Source organism: Camelus bactrianus, chromosome 12 (assembly GCF_048773025.1).
Source record: "Camelus bactrianus isolate YW-2024 breed Bactrian camel chromosome 12, ASM4877302v1, whole genome shotgun sequence".
Lineage (NCBI taxonomy): Eukaryota > Metazoa > Chordata > Mammalia > Artiodactyla > Camelidae > Camelus > Camelus bactrianus.
The window spans coordinates 60868636-60891913 of NC_133550.1; the positions used below are offsets into that span (position 1 = coordinate 60868636).

The window sequence follows — 23278 nt, forward strand, 5'->3', positions numbered from 1 at the left end:
CCGAAGACCCTCTGACAGCGCCTGCAATGGTTTCCCCCTTTCGTGTGAGAGACAGGTAGAAAAGGTTCTTTTCACTTGTTCTTATTCTTAAGTAGGTTTCACCAAGATCTGTGATCTTTCTCAGAAGACAATTTAGGTGTTGCAGCAAGGGAAGAGGACGTGTGATGTTTGCAAAGTGTCTGTGAGAAGTTCCTCTCTATCTAGAAGTTATGCTTGCTTGCTTTTTTTTTTTTTTTTTTAGTGTTTTTATTAAGGAATCGGAAAAAATTTAAATGTCCCTTTATGGAGATTGTGCCTGGCTGTCAGCACTGCCTACAGTGTCTGCTTAGAGAGAAGCAGTAAATGGGGTCAGAAATCCTCCCCAGCCCTGGAATGATGCCTTCAGTCAAATCCTAGCTCCAGGGCCAGGGACCCTGGCCTCCCAGAGAACAGGGAACCCTGAACTCCCCTGAGCAGTGAAGATGCCCACTTCAGGCTGTGGGCAGGTGCAAGGTGGGCCAGATCTGGGTACCGCCTGGCCCAGCATCATATAGAGAGACTGTGAAATCTCCTCCTGGTCCCTGACTCTTGGCATCCTGGCATGTCCATCTCAGTGCCACCTCCAGTATCTAAGTAAGGCACAGCTGAGAGAAGAGAAGTGACTATATTTTGGCAGATCCCATAACAGCCACAGTGAGGATGCAAAAAAGACCACGAGTCTCCTTCAGAACAACTGAGCAGAGGGGGAGTGTATAGCTCAGTGGTAGAGCATGTGCTTAGCATGATCGAGGTCCTGGGTTCAATCCCCAGTACCTCCATTAAATATAAATAAATTAACCTAATTACCTCCCCTCTCCCCCCCCCCAAATCACAGAACTACTGTGCCAAAGTGAGCCCAAGGAAGAGGAGTTCTGGGCAAGAGCAAAGACTCAGAAGGTGCTGGGCCAGTGTCGAGGATTCGTGGAGAAGGGCCCCTTGGGTGGCACTCAGGGAAGCATGGAGGTGGGGGGGCCCTGTCATTACTCCCACAGCACCGGCATCTGTAGTTCAAAGCCTTCCCCACCGTATGCTCACACAAGGGCTCCGCCAAGTTTAAAACAGGCTTCTCTTGACATTGTTTCTATTTCTACAAGTTCACAGGTTCACTGGAGGGCCACCCCATCTGCACAGTATAGACAGCAGGGACAAAGTGATTAACTAAAATCCACCTGACTCTCTGGGCTCCCAGTATCAGGGACTTTTGGCCTCGTCTCTCCTTCATGATGGGTTTGGGTGGGAGACCCCAACTCAGATGACACAGGGGCCAGGAAGGAAGTCTGAGGCCAGCAGCAAGGACCATGGCGAACTGAGGGCCCCATCTATAGGGGAGATGGCAGATGGGAATGTTGGCTCAATACTGCCAAGAAATTCTGAATTTTCAAAAAATGCAGAAAATCGAGATTTTTTTTTTTAATTTGAAATTCTCTCACTTAAGGTAGTGGTCATTAATTCTAACTTCAACCCACAGCAAAACACCATGACAAAGCCAGCTGCAAAAAGAACACGCTGCTGACCGCAGGTGCGAGGAAGGGGACTTTTGGAGGGAGGGGTGGGGCTGTGGGCTGACAAGGACCCTCTGCTGGGGATTTGTTTATTCTCAGGTGCTGGCCGGATATTTATTTTATATTGTGGTCACATTGTAGCTTTGCAAACCTTTCCTGTGTTTGTGGTATTTACCTCTTTAGGAGTCCTGGGTCCCAAGCAACAAGCCCAAACTTTACTTTCCCAGCCTCCCTTGCAGCAAGGGCAGTGAGCACGTGACTGGACTTGCCCAATCAGGAGTCTTCGCTGCAGACCTCAGGGTGGGAGCCAGGGATGCAGGTTAGGAGACAGAGAACTCAAGGAGGCTGCTGAGGGTGGCATTACAGTCACATCTCGGATGCTGCACCCCTCCAAGCCTGGGCTGCATGTCCTGCCAGACACTCCTGACCTGCAGAACATCCTGAATCAGTTCCGTTTCTAATAAAAGTGGCCAGGCTGGGTTCTGTGGTTTGCACCTGAGATTCCTGGCCAACACACGTGCCTTGGCCAAGCAGGCAGGAACAGTCACTAAGCATGCAGATCACGACTTGAAATTGTCTTTAATTAGCAGCTCCCCACCCCACCGTTCCGCTAGGGCTGACCAGCCTCGGTGATGGTGAGGTGGGAATGCAGGGAAGGGGCACAAGAGAAGTGTGCCTGCCTGTGCTTTCTTCTCTGCTGGGGCGCTTGGAATAGGGTCCGAGTCATAATGCAGGCCTGATGGCCAGGCGTGAGCACTGGATCTTAGGGGGCAACACAGGAGGCTCTGAGACAAAAACTTCCTGCTGCCTTGAGTTCTTGAGGGGTAGGTGGCTCTAAAGATGTCTTCCTGGCCAGCTCTGTGGTTAACTGTCTGACTTCCAAGGCCTGGGAGGCCCACGCACAGCCCAGTTGGCTGGCTGGCTGGCCTTGGCTCTCTTGCTGACTGCTTTCCACTTTGGGTGCTGGTTCATACAGAGACAGGCTGCCGGAGGTTTCAGAACTAGCAGAGGCCCCCGTGTTTGGTGGGTAGCTGGTTTCGCTTTCAGAGTGAGTTAGACAGGGCCCCTTGTGAGTCCGCCCACTCCACCTGGTGAGAAACCCACCCTGGCCTGTCTGAACCAGGTCAGCACATGCACCACCAAATCCTCCTTCCTTGGGGCATCTCCACCTGGAGCAGAGTTTCTCCCACTTGCCAAGGGTGCTGGGCAGGGGCTGGGGCATACGTGAGGGCGGCAAGGAGCTTCCCGCGCGGGCTGACAGCTTCCCACCCCCACGCGTCTCCTCACACCCCAGCCATCAACCACTAACACCCCCACCCATCACCCAGCCGTAGCTGAGAACACACATGTTTTCTCTTCGATTCTGCTTCATTTCAGTCCTGCCACTCCTCCCAGGCCAGGGGCTCCTCCCAGGGGACACGAACACCAGCTGGGAAACTAGAGACCAGGGTTTGGTCCCAGCAGTGCCCCCAGCCCCCACGCCACATGGCCCTCCTTGCGGTAATCACCATTCTGGGGCTACAGACCACAGAAACAGGCTGTGGCTAACTTGAGCCAAGAGCCAAACAGAAATAGAAGGATCTGGAGTGGTTCACAGATTCTGGAGATAGCTAAAGACCCAGGCCTTAGGGGAGCAGCTGCAGGGGCCTGGCTGCAAGGAGATGCCCTCAAGGCACCAACCTCCAGCTGTTTACTGGCCTCATTTCAGTAGAATTCAAAGAGTGTCATTGGCTGTGATGGAGTCAAATGCCCACTCCTTGGCTGGAGGGGATGGATGAGGTACTTTGATTGACAAGTTGACCAAGACCTCACCTAATGCAGGAGGGTAATCTCCAAAGAAAAATGGGTGCTCCTACCAGAAACAGGGGACCAGACAATGCTGAGCAAGCAAGAACCAAGGTTCCAGGCCTCCTCTCTTTGGGCCCATCTTCCCAGCCTCTCAGCCCTACAAGGATGGGATCAGGTCAGATGATCGTGAAAGTTCTGGGAAAGCCCTCCTCTGATTAGAGGAATCCAAAGTAGGCACTTTGCTTCCCTGGGAGCAGGGGTGGGGTCTTCCCAGCCCTCTGGAGGGGCTCCTGGCACAAGGATGCTTTGCACACCCACCCTGAAGCCCCCCACTTAGGAAAGAACCAGGTAGGGTCAGGGCTGCCACCTGAGTGGAAAGGAGGGAAGCTGACCTCCATCCCCCACGTGGAGCTTGAACCAGAGGTCTTGATCTCATGGGCCCCAGGGAGCTCATGAGCCAACCTGAAAGCAGCAGAGGGTGAAGGGCCCCAGGCTGTGTCACCCTCTCTTGGGGCAGGACCGGAGGGACGCTGAGACTGGCTCATTCTTCGGGGCCCAGAGCTGCTCTCCGGGAAATGATCTATACTGGAACTCAGGCAGCAACCGGCTGTACCCCCAGGGAGGCCCTCGCCCGCTCCTGCCTGATGAAGGCAATTTGTGTACCCACTTTTCACAGGTTGCCAGAGGGGACCCCTGGAAACCCCAGCTCACCCCTGCCAAAGCCAGGGCTCAGGAACCAACCAGGCCAAGCCAGTGCACCAGAGCCCGGGGGCAAGGGGGAAGGGCTAAGAGGGCGCCAAGGGACACTTCCAGCAGAAGGATGTGGCTGAGAGCTTCAGGCCTGCGGTTCTCACCTAGAAGCGCTTCTGGCCCCTGGCTGAAGTCACCTGTGCCCTTCCCGCAGGAAGCAGGGGCGGCAGGAGCGGAGGGGACGGGGGAGGCTGTGAGGTGTGTGGTTTCGGCTGTGAAGCTCAGAGCGAGCCCGGACACTTCCTCCTTCCCTCAGGAGGAAGCCCAGGCCATCTCTGGGGTGTACATAGGTGTGTTCATTCTAGCCAGTTCACCTGTGTACAGGTGAGCCTCCTTCAAGCACACCTGAGCCGTGCAGATCCAGCTGGTCCCACTGCTACGTGGGGAGTGAGAGATGCCTTGAAAGGCCCCCACACCCTTAGGCCCTTGAAGTCCCTGCACCTTAGAAATACCACCATTAATCAGGAGTGTATCTGTCCGGGGACCTGCACAGCCTAGGCTCCCTTCCCAGAGCAGCTTCTGGGGGGACCCTCCACTGGAGCACTGGAAAAGGGCCCCACAGCAGCAGAGCTCCACCTGCCTGGAGGAACCCCAAAGCTCTTGCATCCACGCACACAGCAGCGCATCCCTATGGATGGCGGTCTCTCTTGAAGGCACTGAGCATGTGCGTGTAATTAACACAGCCTGCATGTCCGGGGCCAGAAGACAGGCTGACACGCACTCCATGCAGGATGCTGTTCATTGTAACCACTGGACCTCCCTCACCATGACTTCCACATAGCGATGAGGACACCCAGGACTCCCTTGTAATCGGGATCTGAGCACCGGCCAGAGACTCTAGAGCCCCATGTGCAGGGTTCCTTCCCTGCATCTTCTCACTGCCCACCTCTCCATGCCTACCCCGGGACTTGGCACACAAAGGGTGCTCAAGAATTGCTTTCAGAATACTTTAGTTAAAACACTGCAGGGCACAGTGACATATGGGCCCAGAAGTTGCCACCAGAGGGCAATGCTTGCCTCTCCCCAGACTCTACACAGGGCTTGTTCTGCAGGAGGGAGCTGAGGTGAAGGTGAGGAGAGTGGTCCAAAGTGGACAGCAGCTGCTTCCTCCCTGGGGGCTCCAGGTGCCCACAGGACAAGAGGGGGAGGCAAGCAGGGACCCTCGACTCCCAGAGGGGAGCTCAAAGAACGAGAAAGCCAAGACCAACAACCTGCAAGGGATCTTGGAGGCTCTTTAGGTCTGTACAGTCTGGATCCAAAAAGGGGCAGCCATCAGTCTTAGATCACACAGCAGAGTAGAGGTTTGAACCCTGGCCTCCAGCCACCCAGATGCCTTCATCCCACTGAACCCCCAGATTCAGAGCTGGGAGCTTTACCCAGGGGGTTCCTCATCTTCCTCTAGTTGGTGCAGATCAGAAATGGATTCTTGAGACAGCCCCAGGCCCTGGCCCTCTGCTCCCCCTGCATCTCCTTCCCTTAGCCCTGGTGATGGCCAACACCCCCACCTCCAACCCTAACTACCCCTGAGTGCTAAGGACTCACAGTCTGGTTTCTCCAGCCCTGACCCTTGTCTCAGCTCTCCATCTCCCTTGCCCTGCTCGTCCGGCCATCACTCTGCCTCCCAAGTACCACCGTCCCACCCCTGGCCCCAGCTGCTGTCCTGTTAAAATGAAAATCAGATAATGTTCTATCCCTGCTTAAAACCCCTCAAAGGCTTCCCGCTGCACTTATGAAACAACCTCACTCCTCGCCCTGAAAGCCTCAGGCCTGCCGCCCCTGCCTCTGGCTGCCCGTCTGCTCCTGGAAGGCTCTGAGCTCTTCCCAGCCTTCGCCCTCACCCAGGCTCCCACTGAGCTCTCCCTGAGGCCTGGAGTCATTCTCTCAGGGAGGCCTTCCCTGGCCCGCTCCAACCCATCTAAAACAGACACGGACCTGTTCGGTCCCAGCACCTGCCTTTCTCCCATGAGCATTTGCTCTCCTTTGTAATTGGTTGGGCATTGATGAAAGATTTGCTTGGGGTCTCTCTTCCTGGCTGGACTGTGGCTCCTCAAAGTCACAGGTCAAGTCCACGGAGTCCCATGGCTTCTATGGCATCTAAAACCATGGGTGGCTCAGGGTAGGTGTTCAAATTGTATTTATATATAGAAAACCCTAAAAGGACCACACAAAAACTACTAGAGCTGATCAAAGAATTCAGTAAGATAGCAGGTTACAAGATTAACGTTCAAAAATCAGTTGCATTTCTTTACACTAACGATGAATCAACAGAAAAAGAAAGTAAAGAAACAATCCCCTTTAAAATAGCACCCAGAGTAATAAAATACCTGGGAATAAATCTAACCAAGGAGGTGAAAGACTTATACACAGAAAACTATAAACCATTGATGAAGGGAATTAAAGAAGACTTTAAAAAATGGAAAGATATCCCATGCTCTTGGAGTGGAAGAATCAATATTGTTAAAATGGTCACACTACCCAAGGCAATCTACAGATTTAATGCAATGCCTATCAAATTACCCAGGACATATTTCACAGAACTAGAACAAATCATAATAAAATTTATATGGAACCATCAAAGACCTAGAATTGCCAAACCACTACTGAAGAGAAAGACAGAGGCTGGAGGAATAACTCTCCCAGACTTCAGACAATACTACAGAGCTACAGTCATCAAGACAGCATGGTATTGGTACCAAAACAGACATATAGACCAATGGAACAGAATAGAGAGCCCAGAAATGAACCCACAAACTTTTGGTCAACTAATCTTCGACAAAGGAGGCAAGAATGTACAATGGAATAAAGACAGTCTCTTCAGCAAATGGTGCTGGGAAAACTGGACAGCAGCATGTAAAACAATGAAGCTAGAACACTCCCTTACACCATACACAAAAATCAACTCAAAATGGATCAAAGACTTAAACATAAGACGATATACAATAAACCTCCTAGAAGAAAATATAGGCAAAACATTATCTCACATCCATCTCAAAAATGTTCTCCGAGAACAGTCTACTCAAGCATTAGAAATAAAAGCAAGAATAACAAATGGGACCTAATGAAACTTACAAGCTTCTGCACAGAGAAGGAAACCATAAGTAAAACAAAAAGACAACCCACAGAATGGGAGAAAATCTTTGCAAATGAAACCGACAAAGGCTTGTATCTCCAGAATATATAAGCAGCTCATACGACTTAATAAGAAACAAACAACCCAATCCAAAAATGGGCAGAAGACCTAAACAAGCAGTTCTCCAAGGAAGACATACAAATGATCAACAGGCACATGAAAAAATGTTCAATATCACTAATTATCAGAGAAATGCAAATCAAAACTACAATGAGGTATCACCTCACACCAGTCAGAATGGCCATCATTCAAAAATCCACAAATGACAAATATTGAAAGAATGGATGGAGGGGTAGATGGAGGGAGGAATGGATGGAGGGAGGGATGAGTAGAGGGAAGGATAGAAAGAAGGAAAGTCTTGGCATGGAGTTGAGAAGGTGTCTATTTAGCCCTTCATTAATCCCACAGGGATTTACTGAGCACTTCCTGGCAGCCCTGTGCTGGGCACTTTGGGAGTTACGGGATGTGTGGGACGTGAAGTCTGTCTAACTCAAGGAAGCGTCTCTTACTATGGGGGTAGGACAAATACGCAGATAGTTGTAATTAAGGGAGCGTGTCAGCACAAGGGTTGAATTTTCAGGGCAGTCCTAGTATCAGATAAAAGTACATGAGATGTGATTCTAAGCTTTTTAAGGCTTTATTTAAATAAAGTAACAAGAGAGAAGGAAAAAAATTTTGGACAATCTAGGCAATTTTGTCTAGAAGATGTGATAATAATGAATGTCAAAGACATAGAGTATGCCCAGTTCCTGATGTGACACCTGGAGCCGGCACAGCAATCCTGTGGCCACCATCCTGTGGCTGCTGTCCTGTGGCCCTGAGGGAGGCCAGCTTAGGAACAAAGCTGTTGCAGTAAGTGTGCTGAATGCCCCACCTGGGATTTAGGGTGATTTTTCCCTTTTGATGCTTTATGTTCGATATGTGTTCCTTGCACCCAAATCATCCTGACAAATATAGAAAGGATATCTAACAAAAAGCAGAGAGAGGAAAGGCATCTTTTCCAGGTATTTAAGTCTCAAAACAAGAAGGAAAGAGCCTACACTCCCAGCCAAGAGCTTTGGGAAAGGATGTGCTGAATAGACACACAGTCCCCTCTCCCCCCAACACCCAAGATGCCCCGGGGTGGTGGCAGAAGGCAGGCAGAGGGGAAGCAAGGATGTGTCAGTGCTGGGGTTCCTGGTTAAAGTAGATTCTGGCCCTTCCTTCCCAGCTGAGCCTGGTCAGGGGCCACAGGAAAGACCCCTAGTAGCTCTGGGACATCTGAGACTGAGAGAAGCCTTTCCTCTCTCCCAGGGCAGAACCCTGGGGAAGTGACTGAGACCCCAGGGAAGAAATGGTCTGATGGTACATCCCAGCAGATGGGGCCAGGCTTAGCCAGCCCTCTGAGGGATACAGAATTTTTGAGACAAGCATGTGTGCGGAGAGGAACCGGACATCCCAAGACGGGTGAGGACCCAGGAGGCTCTGCAGGAATGCGGGTGGTTCAACGGGTATGTGAGCACAACCAGGAGCCCAGAGCAGGGGGGATACTGACACTGTGCTGTGGCCGTGCCATGCCAGGTGACCCCTCCCACTGCCAGGATGGGGCACCTGGATGCAACCCCCTGGGAAATGTGGTGGGGGAGGAACCCCAACTGGCCAAAATCACATCTCTTCGACGTCAGCAGGAGAGAAATTAAGTTTAGTCGTGCAGAAATAAAGCAATTTCTATTTTGCGTACATCTGAGTTTGCAGCATCAGCTCGTCCCCCGCAGTGATGAAGGCCAGTCATCGAGCAACCCCCTACCCTGCTGCTGCTCCGCAGTGGGTGCACTGTTTCCTCTGTGTGCCCCTCACCAATTACTATTTCCTCCAGCCCACGCCACCACCTCCAGGCGACCTCACACCTCATCCTGACCCTGCGCTACAACCCCTAGCCTGGTTCCTGGCCACGCCAGCCTCCCAGCCTCCTGGGTTTGCAGATCAGCTGCTCTCAGCCATGCCGGCTTAGCCTGGTGCACTCTTGACTCGTGTCATGGAAATCCCTCCTTCCTTTCTGGCTCCCGCTGCTGCCGGCTGGCCCCGACTCTCCCTGGCTCGGCCCCACCCATAATGTTCTCAACATCTGTTTCTGGTCATGTTGAGTTTCTGCCCGTGCTTTTCCCTTCCTCCAGATGTACACGTGGCACTACGTGGCTACTGGGACAGGCCCGCGGAGCTGGCAGGAGGGAGCAGGAGGGTTGCATGATGACACACCAGCCACTGCTAATGCACCGAACACCATCACATTCGGTCCTCATTAGGGACAAGAAAGGGACTGACCCCACCCCCTGGCGTGGGGAGGTGGCAAGGGCATCTCGCCAGCTCGCTGGGGTCACCAGGATGAAGCACTGCACATCTCTCGAGGATGTCATCCCCATGGACCTGGCATGGGCCTGGCGGGGCTCCAGTTTTCCAGGGCCCTTGCCCAACCCCCACCTAAAACTTACCTGTGGGGAGAGTGTCCACAACAAAGATCTAGTGGCCCTTACCCCCCATGGATGATAAGCCACCAAGTCAGGGACTGGGACCTCGTGGGAACAACTGGCCTGGACAGACCAGAGGGCGCCTTTGAAGCATGAACAGAAGTATTTGCAGGTCAGATGAGACGACCCAGAGGCTGCCGGTCTTGGACCCCTGAACTAACGGCCTGGAAACGTCTGGGGCCTTTGGCCTCAGTTTGTAAAGGACAAACTTCAGTCCTCCTACAGGGGCTTGACAAGAAGTGTCCAAAGCCTGTCTGCCTCAGTAACCTGCAAACCTAGTCCTCGTGATGTCAGGGACCAAAAGCTCTGCCTGGCACTGGGGATAACCTTTGCCACCAGGGTTGGAGCAGGGCTGCTGTTTAGGCCAGTGAGGCTTCAACAGCACGTGGACCACAAGCATGCCATGAGATGGCTCCCCTGAGCAGCCTCTGACCTCTTAGGGCCTCTTGGGTGAGAGCTGCAAGTCTCCCTCAGGGGCCAGAGGGAGCCCAAGGAAACTGAGACTTGTGTCTCCCCCTGCCTGGGCTGCAGGTCCAGGTGACTCCTGGGGCAGTTCTAGTGGGTCTGTCTTTATAGCATCCTCTTCCACGTGGTACCCAGAGAGCCAGCAAACACAGCCGCAGGCAGTGCAGGAGGCACCCAGCCCAGCAAGCCGGGAAGGGGAGTGGACGCAGATCCTTTTAAGTATCTGTAGGTGAGTAGCTACCTTGCTAGCTTAGAAAGTCAGAACCTGCCAAGTCTGCCTACTGGAGGTGAAAAGCACTTTCCTCCAGACAATGCCCAGTGGTTCCCTGGTAAATACTACACACAAAACGTGAGATCAGAGCCCAGGCTGCGGGGCTGTGGTTATTCAGCACATCCAAGGGCCTCACTGGAGCATAAACTCCAGGGGTGTTCTCCAGGGCGAGGTAATGGATACGCCTCTCATTACAGCCTCTGAGCCTAGTGGGGTGGTACACAGTAGATGCTCAAAAGGTGCAGTTCAAAGGATGGACACAGCACACCAGGCAACCTTTCTTCTAACCCTCATGGCTACTCCGTAAGCTAGATCATCATCATTCCCATTTTACCGACAAGGAAACTGAGACTCAGAGATGCAGGGACTTTTCCTGAGGTCACAGCCAGGGCTTGGCACAGCAGACTCTGACTGGTTCCACTACCTCCAAGGCACACTCCTTAGTGAGTGACCGAGGGAGCTGGTCTCTTTGTGGGTGAGGAGCACATAGAAGGGAGCCCTGGGCTCAGGCCCCAGCAGAACCAGGACTGGCTGCTCTCCCAAGGTGGGCAAAGAAAACCCAGCAGAAAGAACCAGCCTGAACTGCTAAGAAGACACACATTTAATCACGCTGGACAAGCAGGGCAGGGGCAAACTGGGCTGCGGGTGGCCGTATAGCACCAGCCTTGACGGCACTGGGTCAGGCCCCGCCGCCATCGCCCAGCCACGTGGCCACGGCTCCCTTGGCTCTAAGCACCAGAGACCATCACCCGGGCCAGCTGTGCCCCGGAGTCCGCACAAGCACCAATGGGCCGAGGCCATTTCCCTCTGCGGAGAGGTTCAGGCCACCTGGGGTCGGGGGAGAGAAAGGCTGGGGGCCACCAGGCTGTCCTCCCTGAGAGGGGGAGGGGACAGAAGCCCTGATGTCCCTCATTCTGCCTCAGCCTCTCCCAGCACCTACCTCCCTTGGCATCATGGCTCAGAGGAGAAGCCCCCTGACTGACCCAGAACATTGCTCACTTTGGTTCCCCAGACCTGCTGGGGGTCCAAAGCCCGGGGCCTCCCGTCCTGGCTCATTGCCCAGCAGCGTCTGTCACAACAGCAGAGGCCAGAGGAGGTTCTGCTGGGCAGGAGTTGCCCACCAGGGCCTCAGCACCTTAATAGAGCCCAGAGAGCCGGGGGCACCGGGCTGGCGAGAGGGGCCACGGAGGTCAGAGCACCTGGGGACAGACGTCAGTGTCTGACACTGGCCAGGAGCCTGGGAGAACTGAGGCCCAAGCAACTTTGGCAGGGTGGGCTGAGCACTGCCCTGATGGCGTCCAGGGAGCGGGGCAGGGAGGGCATGTGCTGAGGAGGGTAGGAGCCAGGTGGGGAGAAACGGGTCTAGGCTCCCTTCTCCAGGGGCCCCCTACCTCAAAATGTCCCCAAGCCCCTGGGTCCTCTCCTCACAACACCCTTGCCCTGACTGAGGCCCCTCTGGGTTTGCTTTAATGACAGGCATTGGGCAGAAAAGCAAGGAATGGGCAGGGGGTACCATCCCCCACCTCGGGTACCCTATGCCACCAGCCTTGGGGACTGGTGGGTAACGAGTGGCCACAGTGCCTGAGAGCCCAGAACACAGACTTATGTGATCAGAGCCCCACGTGTTTCCTTGGGTCTAGTTTCAGAATCCTCTGTGCGTCCCCACCCTGGCTGGACTGGGTGCCCACTGACGGCAGGGCCTGTGACGGATTCACCTCAGCCTTCCCGGAACCTGGCACCGAGTGAGGGCTCGGTGAGTGTCTGACGACTGAATAAATGAACCATGACTACACAAGTGAGGGTGCAGACGGGAGTGAGACGAGAAGGGGGAAGGGGCAAGAGACCAGAGGAGGGGGTGTCCCAGAGGGATGAGAGAATTTCAGGGTGTTTGGAAGATTCCAGAATGTTCAGAAAGTACTAGAATGTTGTGAAAGTTATAGGACTTGGTTACTCGAGTGGTGTCGGGTGACCAGCAGCACCAGCGTCACCCCGGAAATTAGAAATGCAGAACCCTGGGCCCACTGCATGCTTGCTGAGTCGAATCTGCATTTTAGCACAGTCCCTGGGTGATGCATACGCACATTCGAGTTTGAGAGGTGCTGGTCTAAAGGGTTGGGAAAGTTCTAGAAGAATTAGGTTAGGAGGTTTCTTAAAATTCATCCAAGAGAGGAGAGAGGCAGAAACAGCCTGAGAGGGGTGATGGAGGGAAGGAAAGAAGAGGAAGGCTGCCCAGAATGTCAGGTCCTGCGGCCCACTTTACAGATGTGCAAACTGAGGCCCTGCAGGGGACAGACCTGCCCGCAGCCACCCCCAACCCGAGCTGCCCCGCTGGAGGCACTAATCGTCCTCGGGCTTGATGAGGTGGCCGCTGAAGGTGATGTAGGTGTCAATGTCGTCGCTGTAGACGGCGTTCTCACGCTCGCGCTTGAAGAGCCGCGCCCAGACGCGGTCGCCGGGCGCCAGGGCCAGCATCACGCTCTGGCTCTGCATGATGCTGCGGTCGCTGGGCTGTGCGTACAAGATGACGGCCGCCTCCTCGTTGTGCACGACGTGCACGTAGGTCTCCTTGAAGTTCCAGCTGTGCACATTGAGGCTGAAGAAGTAGAGGCCACGCAGGGGGGCGATGAAGTGGCCAGCAGCCAGGTCGAAGTGCCCGTCTGGGTTCACGAAGACCGTGTCGAAGAGCAGCGGCTGGAAGCCCTCACTGCTGTGCAGGGCCGTCTTGCGGCCCACGGAGAAGGCCGAGAAGCGCCTCTGGCATGGGCCACCGGGGCTGCCCGCCTGCCCCTTGGCGCCCTTGGTGCCCTGGGGGCCGCGCTCCCCCCGGGGGCCCTCCCTGCCCAGCTTCCCAGGCGTACCCAGCAGGCCTCGGTCCCCTTTGTCACCTGTGGGTAAAAGAAGGAGAGACGTCAGGACAGCCACCCAGGCCTGCACTGAGGAGGCTCCTGCGCGTGTTTGCAGAAGGCTCTGCCCCCTCCCAGAGAAGGCAGGCTAGAGGAGGAGCCAGCACTCACTGAGCACTGACTACATGCCAGGCAACGCTGCCTGGACGCCCCTCTGAAGGACACTCCGTGTCCACCTCCACTCACAGAGATGTGAAGGGACTCGCCCGGGTCACACAGCTCAGAAGCAGGGGAGGCAGGACTCCAATTGCAGTCTGTCGCCACACCGGCCTGCTTCCTCCCTTCTGAGACCAGACCCGGCTCTGGGGGGGTCACTGCACCCAACAGGGCTCCAGGAGGATGTGGTGTGGACGCACCTGGCGTCTCCAGCCCAGAGAAGGAATCACCTGGACAGAATCGTCCAGATTTGGAGCCAGGCAGCCCTTGGTGGGTGTTACTGCCTCTCTATGACCAGGGGCATTCGTGGTTGGGGTCTTGGGATTTTTGGGTCTGTATCTTGAAGAGGATAATGTCCACCTCACGGGGGCGTTCACGAGCCCTATGGGAAAGCTCTCAGCCTACTCTGAAGATAGGAGGTGGGCTGGTTCGCTCAGCACTGCCCAGCCTGGCTCCATGGGCCCTTGGCTATGGCAGCATCTGCCCTCATCCCCAGGCAGGCACACCTCTGCCTAGCCCCTGTTCCAGGCTGACCTTGAACGCAAGACAAGCAGGTGACCACCGACTTCTTGAGGGACCAGATCCCAAATAGTCCCCTGCTGCCTGTCACAGTGCCCGAAATCATACCCTCAGCCAGGTCCCTTTGAACAAACTGGACGGCCTTGTGTTTTCCTGAGGTCCCCTATGACCATGGCAATAGTGCTGGGAAGAGGGGAGGAAAGGGCAGGCAGGAGGGCGCAGGCCCTCGGAGGAGAAGCCTGGAGGGAAGCAGGGAGGAGGGAGTCCATGGCTCTGGGGAGGTCTTCCTCAGTGGCCTCATGGGCCAACTAACAAACGCATCACATGCATTGCACTTCACAGTCTGCAGAGCATTTGCTTTGCCCCAGCCCTGAGGGAGGGGGTAAAGGGGGGTGTAGGAGGGGGTTCCCTTCTCCTTTTTACAAATGAGTCAGTCAGTGGGCCCAGGGAGGGAGAGACCAGCCAGCCTCACACAGCAAGGGAGCTGAAGAGCTGGGCTGGGACCTGGGACTCCTGACGCCATCCAGGTGTCTTCTGCCCCTACAGACTGCCCGCTCGCCCGGCAGGCAGCTAGCCTGGTCCAGGAAAGGTGACAGGGAGTTTTAAGGAGGATTGTGAGTGGGAAACACTGTCAGCATCCAGGCACCTGATCAACCTCACATGGGGGTTCTTCTGGCCTCAGGGAAGCTGTGATATGTGAGGCAGTGGGGAAAGATGGGGAGAGGAAGGGAGGTGTCCTCACCCACAAAATCCAAAGGCTGGAGGGTCTCAGATGCCAGCTGACCCCTGGTTGTGGGATGAGGACCTCAGGGACAAATCCTAGCTCTGCCCCTGACAGCCATGTGACTCCAGGAGAGCTCCCCACCTCTCAGAGGCTCAGTTTCCCCATCGGCAAAGTGGGAGGAATGACGTACCAACGTTACAGGGTTGTTCTGAGCAAAGATGGAGGTTAAGGATGTCACAGGCCTGGCTCCAGGACCAGCCAGCCATTCACAGCCCCTGACAGCAGAAGTAGCTTCCTTCAGGTCTGGTTTTAGATGACAGGGACCCCGCTCTCACCTGGATAGTCCAAGAGGCCCCCGCATGTCTCCCTACTTCACTCTTGTCCCCCATCACCTACCATGAGAAATTAGAGGGATCCATTTGAAATCTAAGTTGGGTCAGGTCCCGCCTCTGCTCAAATCCTTCCCTGCTCCCCATCTCACTCAGAGGAGAAGCCCAAGTCTGATCTGGCCCCTGTTTTGTCTTTAACTTCAGCTCCTCCCCTTGCCCCCTGCTCCTTCAACAGATCAGATCCACTCCTGCCCCAGGGCCTTTGCACTTGCTCTTCACTCTGCCTGGAATGCTCTTCCCCAGATATCCATGTGGCTTCTCCCCCACTTTCTCAGTGAGGCCTACACTGACCACCCCATTTAATAGGCAACCTGACCCCCACACACCCACCTTCCCAACGCCCCTTACCCTGCTCCACCTCCTCACTTCCATAGCATTTATCACCATCCAACAATCCATCTCATTAACTTGGGTAGTATGTTTATCGCTTACTGTTTGCCTCTCTGACTAGAACATCTCTATCTAGTTTGTCCACGCTCCATCCCAGAATTCAGAACAGTCCTGGCCCACAGTGGGGACTCACTAAATGTGTGAATGAAAGAAAGGGTCTGGGACAGTCTTCTGTCCTGGTTTCTCCTGCTCCCTCCACCTCACCTCCCCCAGCCCAGGAAGAGATCCCCATACCCTCCCGGTCCCTGGCCAGGCCAGGCCAGTCCAGCCTGAGCCCCGGATGGGTCCTCACCCTTCAGGATGGTGATGTTAATGTAGGGCCTGACCTCAGGCAACACGTACTGAAGGGTGGATGGAGATGCCGAGGATGCATCTGCAGCATCAGCGAGGACCAGGGGGTCCTCAGAGTCACAGCACCGTCGACAGTTCCCAGAGGAACTCAAGGCCACGGCTTCCCCAGCAGTGGGCTCCTCAGTGGGGATCCCAGACACTGAGGGAGGGAGCAGGAGCAGTGCCCAGAGGAGGCCCAGGGCAGCTATCCCCATGGCGACCTGGCAGGGAAGGAGGGACAGAAATACATTGAACTTAACAACTACACTCTGCCGATGCCCGATGCCGACGGTAGATGACGCAACCCGCAGCACAAGTGCATTCCTGACATAGCTTGGGGAGGGAGCACTTGAGCCCCATTTAATAGACAGGAAGACTGAGGCTTACCCAGGGAAGCAAGTTCTCCAAGGTCACAAAGAGACTTACTGTAGTGCAGGACCTGGAGGCTGTCTCCTGGAATCCAGACCCTGGGAGTTTCTGCCACATGTGGGCCCGTGAAGGAGGATCCCCTCCTGACCACCACCACCCACCGAGGAGAGCGGCAGCCAGACGCAGATGAGCATCCCAAGAGGCCGTTGCTGGGGCGGGTGAGGAAGATGCCCAGCTGCCAATGAGACTATAAAATGCTCTTCTCACCCTCCCAACCTCCCTCTGGCTTGTTTGCTTGCCATTGACTCCATCCAGTGTCCCTGGAGTGCAAGGTAGAAGGCGGCACTAACTTGGGCTGGACAAGATAGAAACAAACAAAAGAAGTCCCTGCAGGAATGCAACACTGAAGGTGTGTAACTGGGGTCAGGGCACCTCCTCGTCCAGCATATTTGGGCAGTCAACAACCTACACAACTCAGCCTTACACAGGAAGCCCTTCAGGGACCGAGCAGGAGAGCGTCAAGTCATTGGAAGGTGGTTATGTCAATCATCCTAGGCCTGCCAATCAGCTGCCAAGGTGGTAAATTGGAACTAAGGGGCCAGATCCAGGAGGTCGGGGAAAATTCAAAAGAAACAGGGAAGGCCAAGAGTCTCTGAGGATCTGTCTTTGGCCTTGGCCAAGAAGGGATCCAGAGTTCCAGAAGAAGGGCAGGAAGTAGACTGGACAGCAGCAACTGGAGACAGGCCGGGCTGGGTGGGCAGGAAGCCAGGCAAAGAGCCTTTGAGGTGGTGGCAGTCTTTGGGGGCTGGCACCTGAGTTATCGCAGGATCAGAAACTCGGCTCTTGAAACCAGACTGGGTTTTACACTTCTGGCGTTTCTTCTGTTTATTTCCTTTTTGTTCTCCTTTAACATTTAGTACAATTCAAAAATATTTTTCTGTGGTTAATACAGGTAGATAAGGTAAAATTATTTTTTTTTAAATGCCATTCTATCCTAACCTGAGCACTGGGGTTAAGCGCTGAGTTTTTAAGGGGCAGGAGCCCTCCCCCAACACCCTCCTTCCTCCCCACTCCCTGAGGCTGCGGTAGCAGCAGGAGAAGGGAGGGGTGGGCGGGCAGCCTGCAGAGCCATCACCCCTCTCCTGGAGGTGACCGGTCCCAAGCTCCTCTATGCCCCTTCCCCACACACACACCCTGCACCGGTCTGGTTTCCTAGTTCTGCTCAATAAAGCAGGTCAAATCCTCAGAGGTCAACTCCCCTCTGTCAGAAATGATCACCCTTAACTTTTATTTGTAAATTACACATCCCAGTGGTTTTTGGAAGAGCAAAATGCCCTCTTTTTCCTGGCCGTAGATGTGACCTCATGGGAAAAGGTGAGGCTTTAGAGTTAGACCTGAGATCCCAGCAGAGTTTACAAGCTGTGTGACTTAAGGCTAGTGGCTTAACCTCTCTGAGCTTCCTGCTCCGTGACACTTACTGGAAGGAGACAACACCGTCTCCCAACCAAGCTGTTTGGGAGGATTTAAATGCAGGGGAAATGCCTGACTTGTAAAAGACTCAATAAAAAGTTTGTTCCTTTCTCTGCTGCCCAACTTGACCTCTTCCCAGGGCCTGCCTGAGATAGGAGGACTTCTCCCAGAGCACTGGCATGGTTTGGGGACATTTCTTTCGGCCCAGCCTGCTGGGAATCAAAAGATCTATGACACAGAACTGTGACCTGGGGCTGGTGGGTTGGGGGAAGGGGAGTGCAGGAAGCAGGAAGCAAAGCAGCCTTTAACAAAAGTAATAATAACCACAGCCACGGGTCACTGACTGGCCTCTGGGGATGGGGGGGGGGGATGTGTGTCGGGCAGAGATCAAGTGTGCAGGACCATGCCACAACGGGGGTGATTTGGGGGTCCCGCCTGCCTCCACTAGGGAGCTGGGACCTCTGTGGGGTGGGGGGAGAGCCAGGCGCTGCTGAGCTGAGTTGGTTTGTGTCCAGGCAGGGGTGGGCACAAGCCGGGAGCAGCGGAGGGCAGCCCTTCACCAGGGCTAAGGTCCCAGCCACAGGAGGGAATTGGGAGGGGAGAGCCTAGAGGGGCTGACCGAGGTCAAAGGGAGAGAGTGGGGTCCAAGATGTATCCAGGAAGAGAGGGCGAAGGAGAAGAATTCCAGGCTCTGACCCCAACCCCCTCGGCCCTGCTGGAAAATGTTGCAGGACCTCGCATCACTCACCCAGTGTCCTGCAGCCTCCAACAGCAGCTCATGGACCCCGGGCCTCTGGGCGGCCTCTGGTTCCTTGGTCCATGTCTGCAATAATAACTTGTTGCTGGCCCAGACCCCCAGGCCCGGCTGTCTAGCTGGCTGAGGAGGGACAGAGAGAGGGATGGAGACAGAGTGGAGGGAGGGAGGTAGGGAGGGCGGAGGGAGCGGGCTGAGCTGGCTTCCCGCTTCCCCTCCTCCCTGCTCCCTCCCCTCCAGCCTCTGGGTTCTTCGGAGATAAAGGGAACTATGGATTTCCTTTGCTTAACTCTTTGGTGGTCCAAGAGGGTCCTGTTTAATAGAGACCCAATCAAGTCAGGAAGAGGTCTGAGGCTGATGTGGGGGCTGGGAAATTGAGCCAAGAAGGGAGAAGAGCAGGAGCCCCGTAAGTTGCTCAGGAAGGAGGCAGTGCTGGGGGGGGGGGGGTGGCCTCCAGCCTAAGCTGCAGAACACCAAGCCCAGTAGCCTGAGGTTCAAATCCTGGCACTGGCACCCACTGGCCTGTCCCTTCTCTGTCCCTTCTCCTTCAGACCCTAGTTGTCTATACAACTCCAGCCTCCAGCCCCATCCATGCACAAGGGGAGGCTTAGTAAATGTGTGTTGAGTGAGGGCATTATCTTCTCGGGTATCTGTTACGTAAGGGTGGCGGCCTGGGCAACACTTCCACCCCCAAGGGACACCAAAGTCCTCCTCCTCCTCTGCCTGGGATTTTGCCAGGATGAACCATCTTCCTAGCCTTCTAGAGCCAATCCCCCTGCAGAAATGACCCCCAAGAAGTTCACAGGAGAGCAGCCCATACAGATGCCCCCGGGGCCCAGGGCAGGGTGCTGCCTTAGTCTCCTTCTGGTTAGGCTGCAGGAAGTTTTGCAAAGGCGGCAGCCCGGGTTCCCTGGGGTCAGAGACCTCTGGGCAGAGGCTCTTTCAAATGTCCCTCACCCTCCAGCCCCCTCTCTTTCTGCATTTGTTGCACATTTACCACCCAGCTCAGGCTTTATCTTTGCAGGGGCTTCTGGTACCCCAAGGGTATCTATATCCTTTATTTCTACTAATCTTACCCCCGCCTTGGGAAAGGAAGCTAGGGTGGAGCTGATGTGACTTGCCCAGGGTCACACAGTGAAGAGGAACCACGACCCTACAGAACGGAAGTGCCCTCCACCCCAGCAGAGTTCCCACGATGGCACAACTGGGCATGGTTCGGGGCAAAGGCTGCAGTTCAGGGTCCATCCCCTGGGCAACAAGAGGTGGTGACATTTTCACCCTCCGGAGGCACAGGAGTGCAGAGACCTCAGGGGGATTTATTGAAATCTGGGTCTTTGGGCATTAAACCCCAGTCCTAACTCACAGCTGGGCCAAGTGCGGAGGGTGTAACAGCCCTGGCTGTGTGACCTTGACCAGCTCTCCTCTCTGCACTTCTGTTTTCCTTTTAGTTTGGGGGATAATCATACAGCAGAATATCCAGACCTGGAAAATCCCTTCGAGATGATCTAATCCAATTCCTTAATCTGTCCCACAGGGACGCTGTGATCCAGGAGGGCAAATCTTTGGCCCCAGGTCACACAGCAACCTGGAGTCCAAGCTGGGATGAGAGCCAGGATCTCCCAACTTCTTGCTTTGTGTTGTTTCTGCTTCCCAAGCCCACTGAGATTCCCCGAGGCCTATTTTAGGAGTCCCAGAGGAAAGCAGCTGAAAGGACCATGGTCGCTGGGAAAACTCTCAGGTCCACACTGGCTGTGCCCTCTCTGTGGCCTGGCCCCAGGCAGCATTCCCAGGGCACAGCGCCAGCAGAGGGAGGGAGGCAAGGGGAGCCACCTTCCCCACCCTCCCCTGGCTGCTGCCACCAGAGGGAAAAGGGCTGAGTCAGCAGCATCGGAGGGGACACAGCTCCTGGCTGTATTTGAGCCATCTGGCTTAGTAAGCCTAGCATTGGAGAAAAAGGGAAGGGAAGGGAATATGGGTGGGGGAATAGGAGAAGCAGGGTGGGGACACAGGAATGGTTTGGTCCAAGGCTTACTGTGTGCCGGCAACGTGCTCCACGTTCAACAGCCCCTCTGCAGAGAAGGCCACTCAGACCACTTAGCAAGTGAGGAGGCTGAGACCTGGAAAGCACACGATTCTCACCAGGTTCTAAAGCCAGCAGCTCCTTTGATTTCCAGCCACATCAATCCCCCAGGAAAGGGCCCCCTTCCCGCCTTGGTCCAAGGCAGCTGACGGGAAAGGCCAGACAAGAGAGCCGGGCTCAGGAATATTATACAGTACTTTAATAGTTTCCCTCCCACTCTCCTCACCATACCAAAGCTCCTCCACTGGTGCATCATTTGTACATCATCCCTTGGTCTCCCAGCCATTCTGAGGATCTCCCCAGCAGGCCTGCCAGGTAGCTTGGAGACAGAGCCCTAGGCTTGGGGCAGACAAAACTGGGTTACGTCTCAGTTCCACCTCCTTCTAGCTGTGTGACCTTGGGCAAGTCTCCCTACCTCTGAGCTTTGGTGTCCCTGGGCAGAGGGACATGCGGAGGACAAGACCATCCGAGCGGCCTGGTGCGATATCCAGTGTTGGTACTCTACACTGGCCGCTAATCAGTGCTTCTCCCTGGCTAAACCCTGAACACGGTGATGAATACGAGCTCATTCTCCTCCTGCACACAGATGATGAAGATGCATAGATTCACTGACTCCCAGAACCAAGCTCGTAGCCACATCCACCTTCCCACCCAGGGCTGGGAAGAAGGTATGAAGATAATGACATTTAGTCAGTGCTTACAAAGAGCCAAGAACCCTTCGTGTGTTTAAAAAGTAAAATGTGTGCCTGTCAAAAAGTGAGACAGAACAGAAAACATGATTCCGGAGTCAGAGATGCAAGCTGTGAACAGCAAGTCACAGATCTAATTGTTCAAGGACAGTCACCAACTAAGACACTAAACAAAGGAAACAGTGAGCGCCACCTACTGGGGAGAGCCTTCGCGCCTGGCACCCACCCCATCCCACCCGCAGCTTGTGATGCTCCCGCCTCCCCCCCCCCCCTTCTTAGGGAACTAAGCAGGTAGGGAAAGGAGGAGGAGGAGGCTGAAGGGCCCACTGAGACGCGCCACGGGCTGGCTGGAGCGCCCATTCTCTCACTGCTTTCTCCAAACCCCACTCCCGGCAAAGAGGGCAGAGGGTCCAACAGAACTCTCCCTTTCCCAAGGAGCTAGCTCATTTGGCTTCCTAATTCTGCGGAGCCCCTCCCTTCCACTAGCTAGGTGACCCTGGGTGACCTTCGCTCTCTGGGCTCAATTTCTCCTTCCTGGTCTTTCTGCAACCCATGTCTGTTCCTAAAGTGCTAATGCAAGTTGGGCGAGTATGCAAGTTGGGCGAGTTTAATCCCACTTTACAGAAGAGAAAGTTGAATCCCCAAGAGGCCCAGAGAAGGAAAGAACCAGGGCCATCACAGTTCCCCCGGACTCTGACGATGACCCTGTTGTTACAGAGTGGGAAACTGAGGCTCAGGGAAAACAGGTGCAGCAACTGGCTCCCTCGCCATGGTCGACTAGTGGCAGAGCCAGACGACAGGGTCCAAGGCACGCGGGATGCCACAGCCATCCTCTCCGCTTCTCTAGGCAGAGAAAGGGGAGCGACTCTCCCACCCCCAAGGCCGGGGAGCCCCTCCATCCCCACCCGTTTCGGCCTCAAGCCCTGGAAAAAGTCTGCCGCCCAGCCGCGGCCACTCTTGGCACGAGCCAGGGCCTAACTAGACCAAACCTCCGCCGCGGGGAAACCTGCCGGTGTCGGGGCGGAGGGGGTTGCTCGGCTCGGTCCTCCGCGCCTCTATCCCGGAAGCCGAACGCTAGAGGGGCGGGAGGAACCGCTGCGGCGCCGGGGCGGGGCCTCTGCGAGTCCGGCTCTCCGCAGAGCCGAGCAGAAGCGAACAAGGCCGAACTTGGCCGAGGAGAGCCGAGTCATGCCGAGGGTAGCCGAGCAGAGCCGAGTCCGGCAGAGCCCAGAGTGTAGGGCCGACCATAGCCGGGTCTGACCGAGTTTGATCCGAGTGGGGCCGAATAGAGCTGAGTCTGGCCCGAGCGGAGCTGCGGGAGGGCGCCAAGCGGAAAGGGGGAGGTCCCGCGGCGCCCCCTGCCGGACACAGAGCACCGCGCTGGCCTCGGCCAGAACCAACCCACCGCCTCCCCGACCTGCGACAGTCCTGTGAGAGAGGGCTACGGAGCCCATTTTATGGATGAGAAAACTGAGGCTTCAAGAGGTTTCGAGACTGGCCCAGAGCTAAGAAGTGGTGGCTGTGGGGTTCGAAACTGATTGTGTGGCAGAGAGCTCACATGCTACTGCCACGCACGTCAATGGACATTGTGTTTTTGCTTTGTTTTCCCCATAATTGCTGCCATTTATTATGTCCAGAGAGGAGGAGGGACCCGCCCTGTCTGAAGAGCCGCCCGCTCCGGAGCACAGAGATAACCCCTCCTCCAGACAGTGAAACCAAGCAGACTCTGGACACGTTGACCAAGGGCGGCAGGGCCTGCAATTCCCATGTGCAAATATTGACATATTTCCTGGTCATTAAAGCAGATGGCAGAATGGAGAGGCCATGTGCTACTGCAGGGTCATTTTCCTATCTGTTAGCAATATGGCCATAGAAGGCAGGAGCTCCTGGCTGTCTATAGGCTGTGTTCCTAGGGTATGCGAGCCAGGACCTGAGGTGTCTGGGACCCTGGAGGAGGCAAAGCGTGACCCCGGGCCCTTTCTTTGAGCCTGTGAAACAGTGGAGGCTGGCCTGCCCTCCATGAACGCATGTAGGCACGAGTGTGTCACTGTCATTCACCTCAGTGTGCACACCACCT

The 23278-nt window shown here is 55.1% G+C and overlaps 1 protein-coding gene across 5 annotated transcripts; it reads right to left on the reverse strand.

Moving 5' to 3' along the window:
* Nucleotides 1-11011: 11011 nt before the first annotated feature.
* On the reverse strand, nucleotides 11012-22286 carry C1QTNF6 (C1q and TNF related 6). 5 transcript variants are annotated; one of them, XM_045520685.1, is made up of 4 exons: nucleotides 22191-22286; nucleotides 18427-18555; nucleotides 15802-16060; nucleotides 11012-13313 (listed from the first exon to the last, which is right to left on the reverse strand). In XM_045520685.1, exons 3-4 carry the CDS (start codon nucleotides 16052-16054, stop codon nucleotides 12766-12768), a joined length of 801 nt encoding a protein of 266 aa, XP_045376641.1. In that variant the 5' UTR covers nucleotides 16055-16060; nucleotides 18427-18555; nucleotides 22191-22286; the 3' UTR covers nucleotides 11012-12765. The 5 variants fall into 5 exon arrangements, with proteins under 5 accessions (XP_045376641.1, XP_074231599.1, XP_045376642.1 ...); XM_074375498.1 differs by having other exon boundaries at nucleotides 18427-18551; nucleotides 22208-22274; XM_045520686.2 differs by lacking the exon at nucleotides 22191-22286 and adding an exon at nucleotides 19915-21431.
* Nucleotides 22287-23278: the final 992 nt, after the last annotated feature.

Excerpts from the sequence above, each read along its gene's own strand:
- C1QTNF6 (XM_045520685.1), bottom strand. The coding sequence starts at position 16,054 with ATGGGGATAGCTGCCCTGGGCCTCCTCTGGGCACTGCTCCTGCTCCCT. Across the intron at positions 13,314-15,801 it reads TAACATCACCATCCTGAAGG|GTGACAAAGGGGACCGAGGC; the intron begins GTGAGGACCCAT and ends TTTTACCCACAG.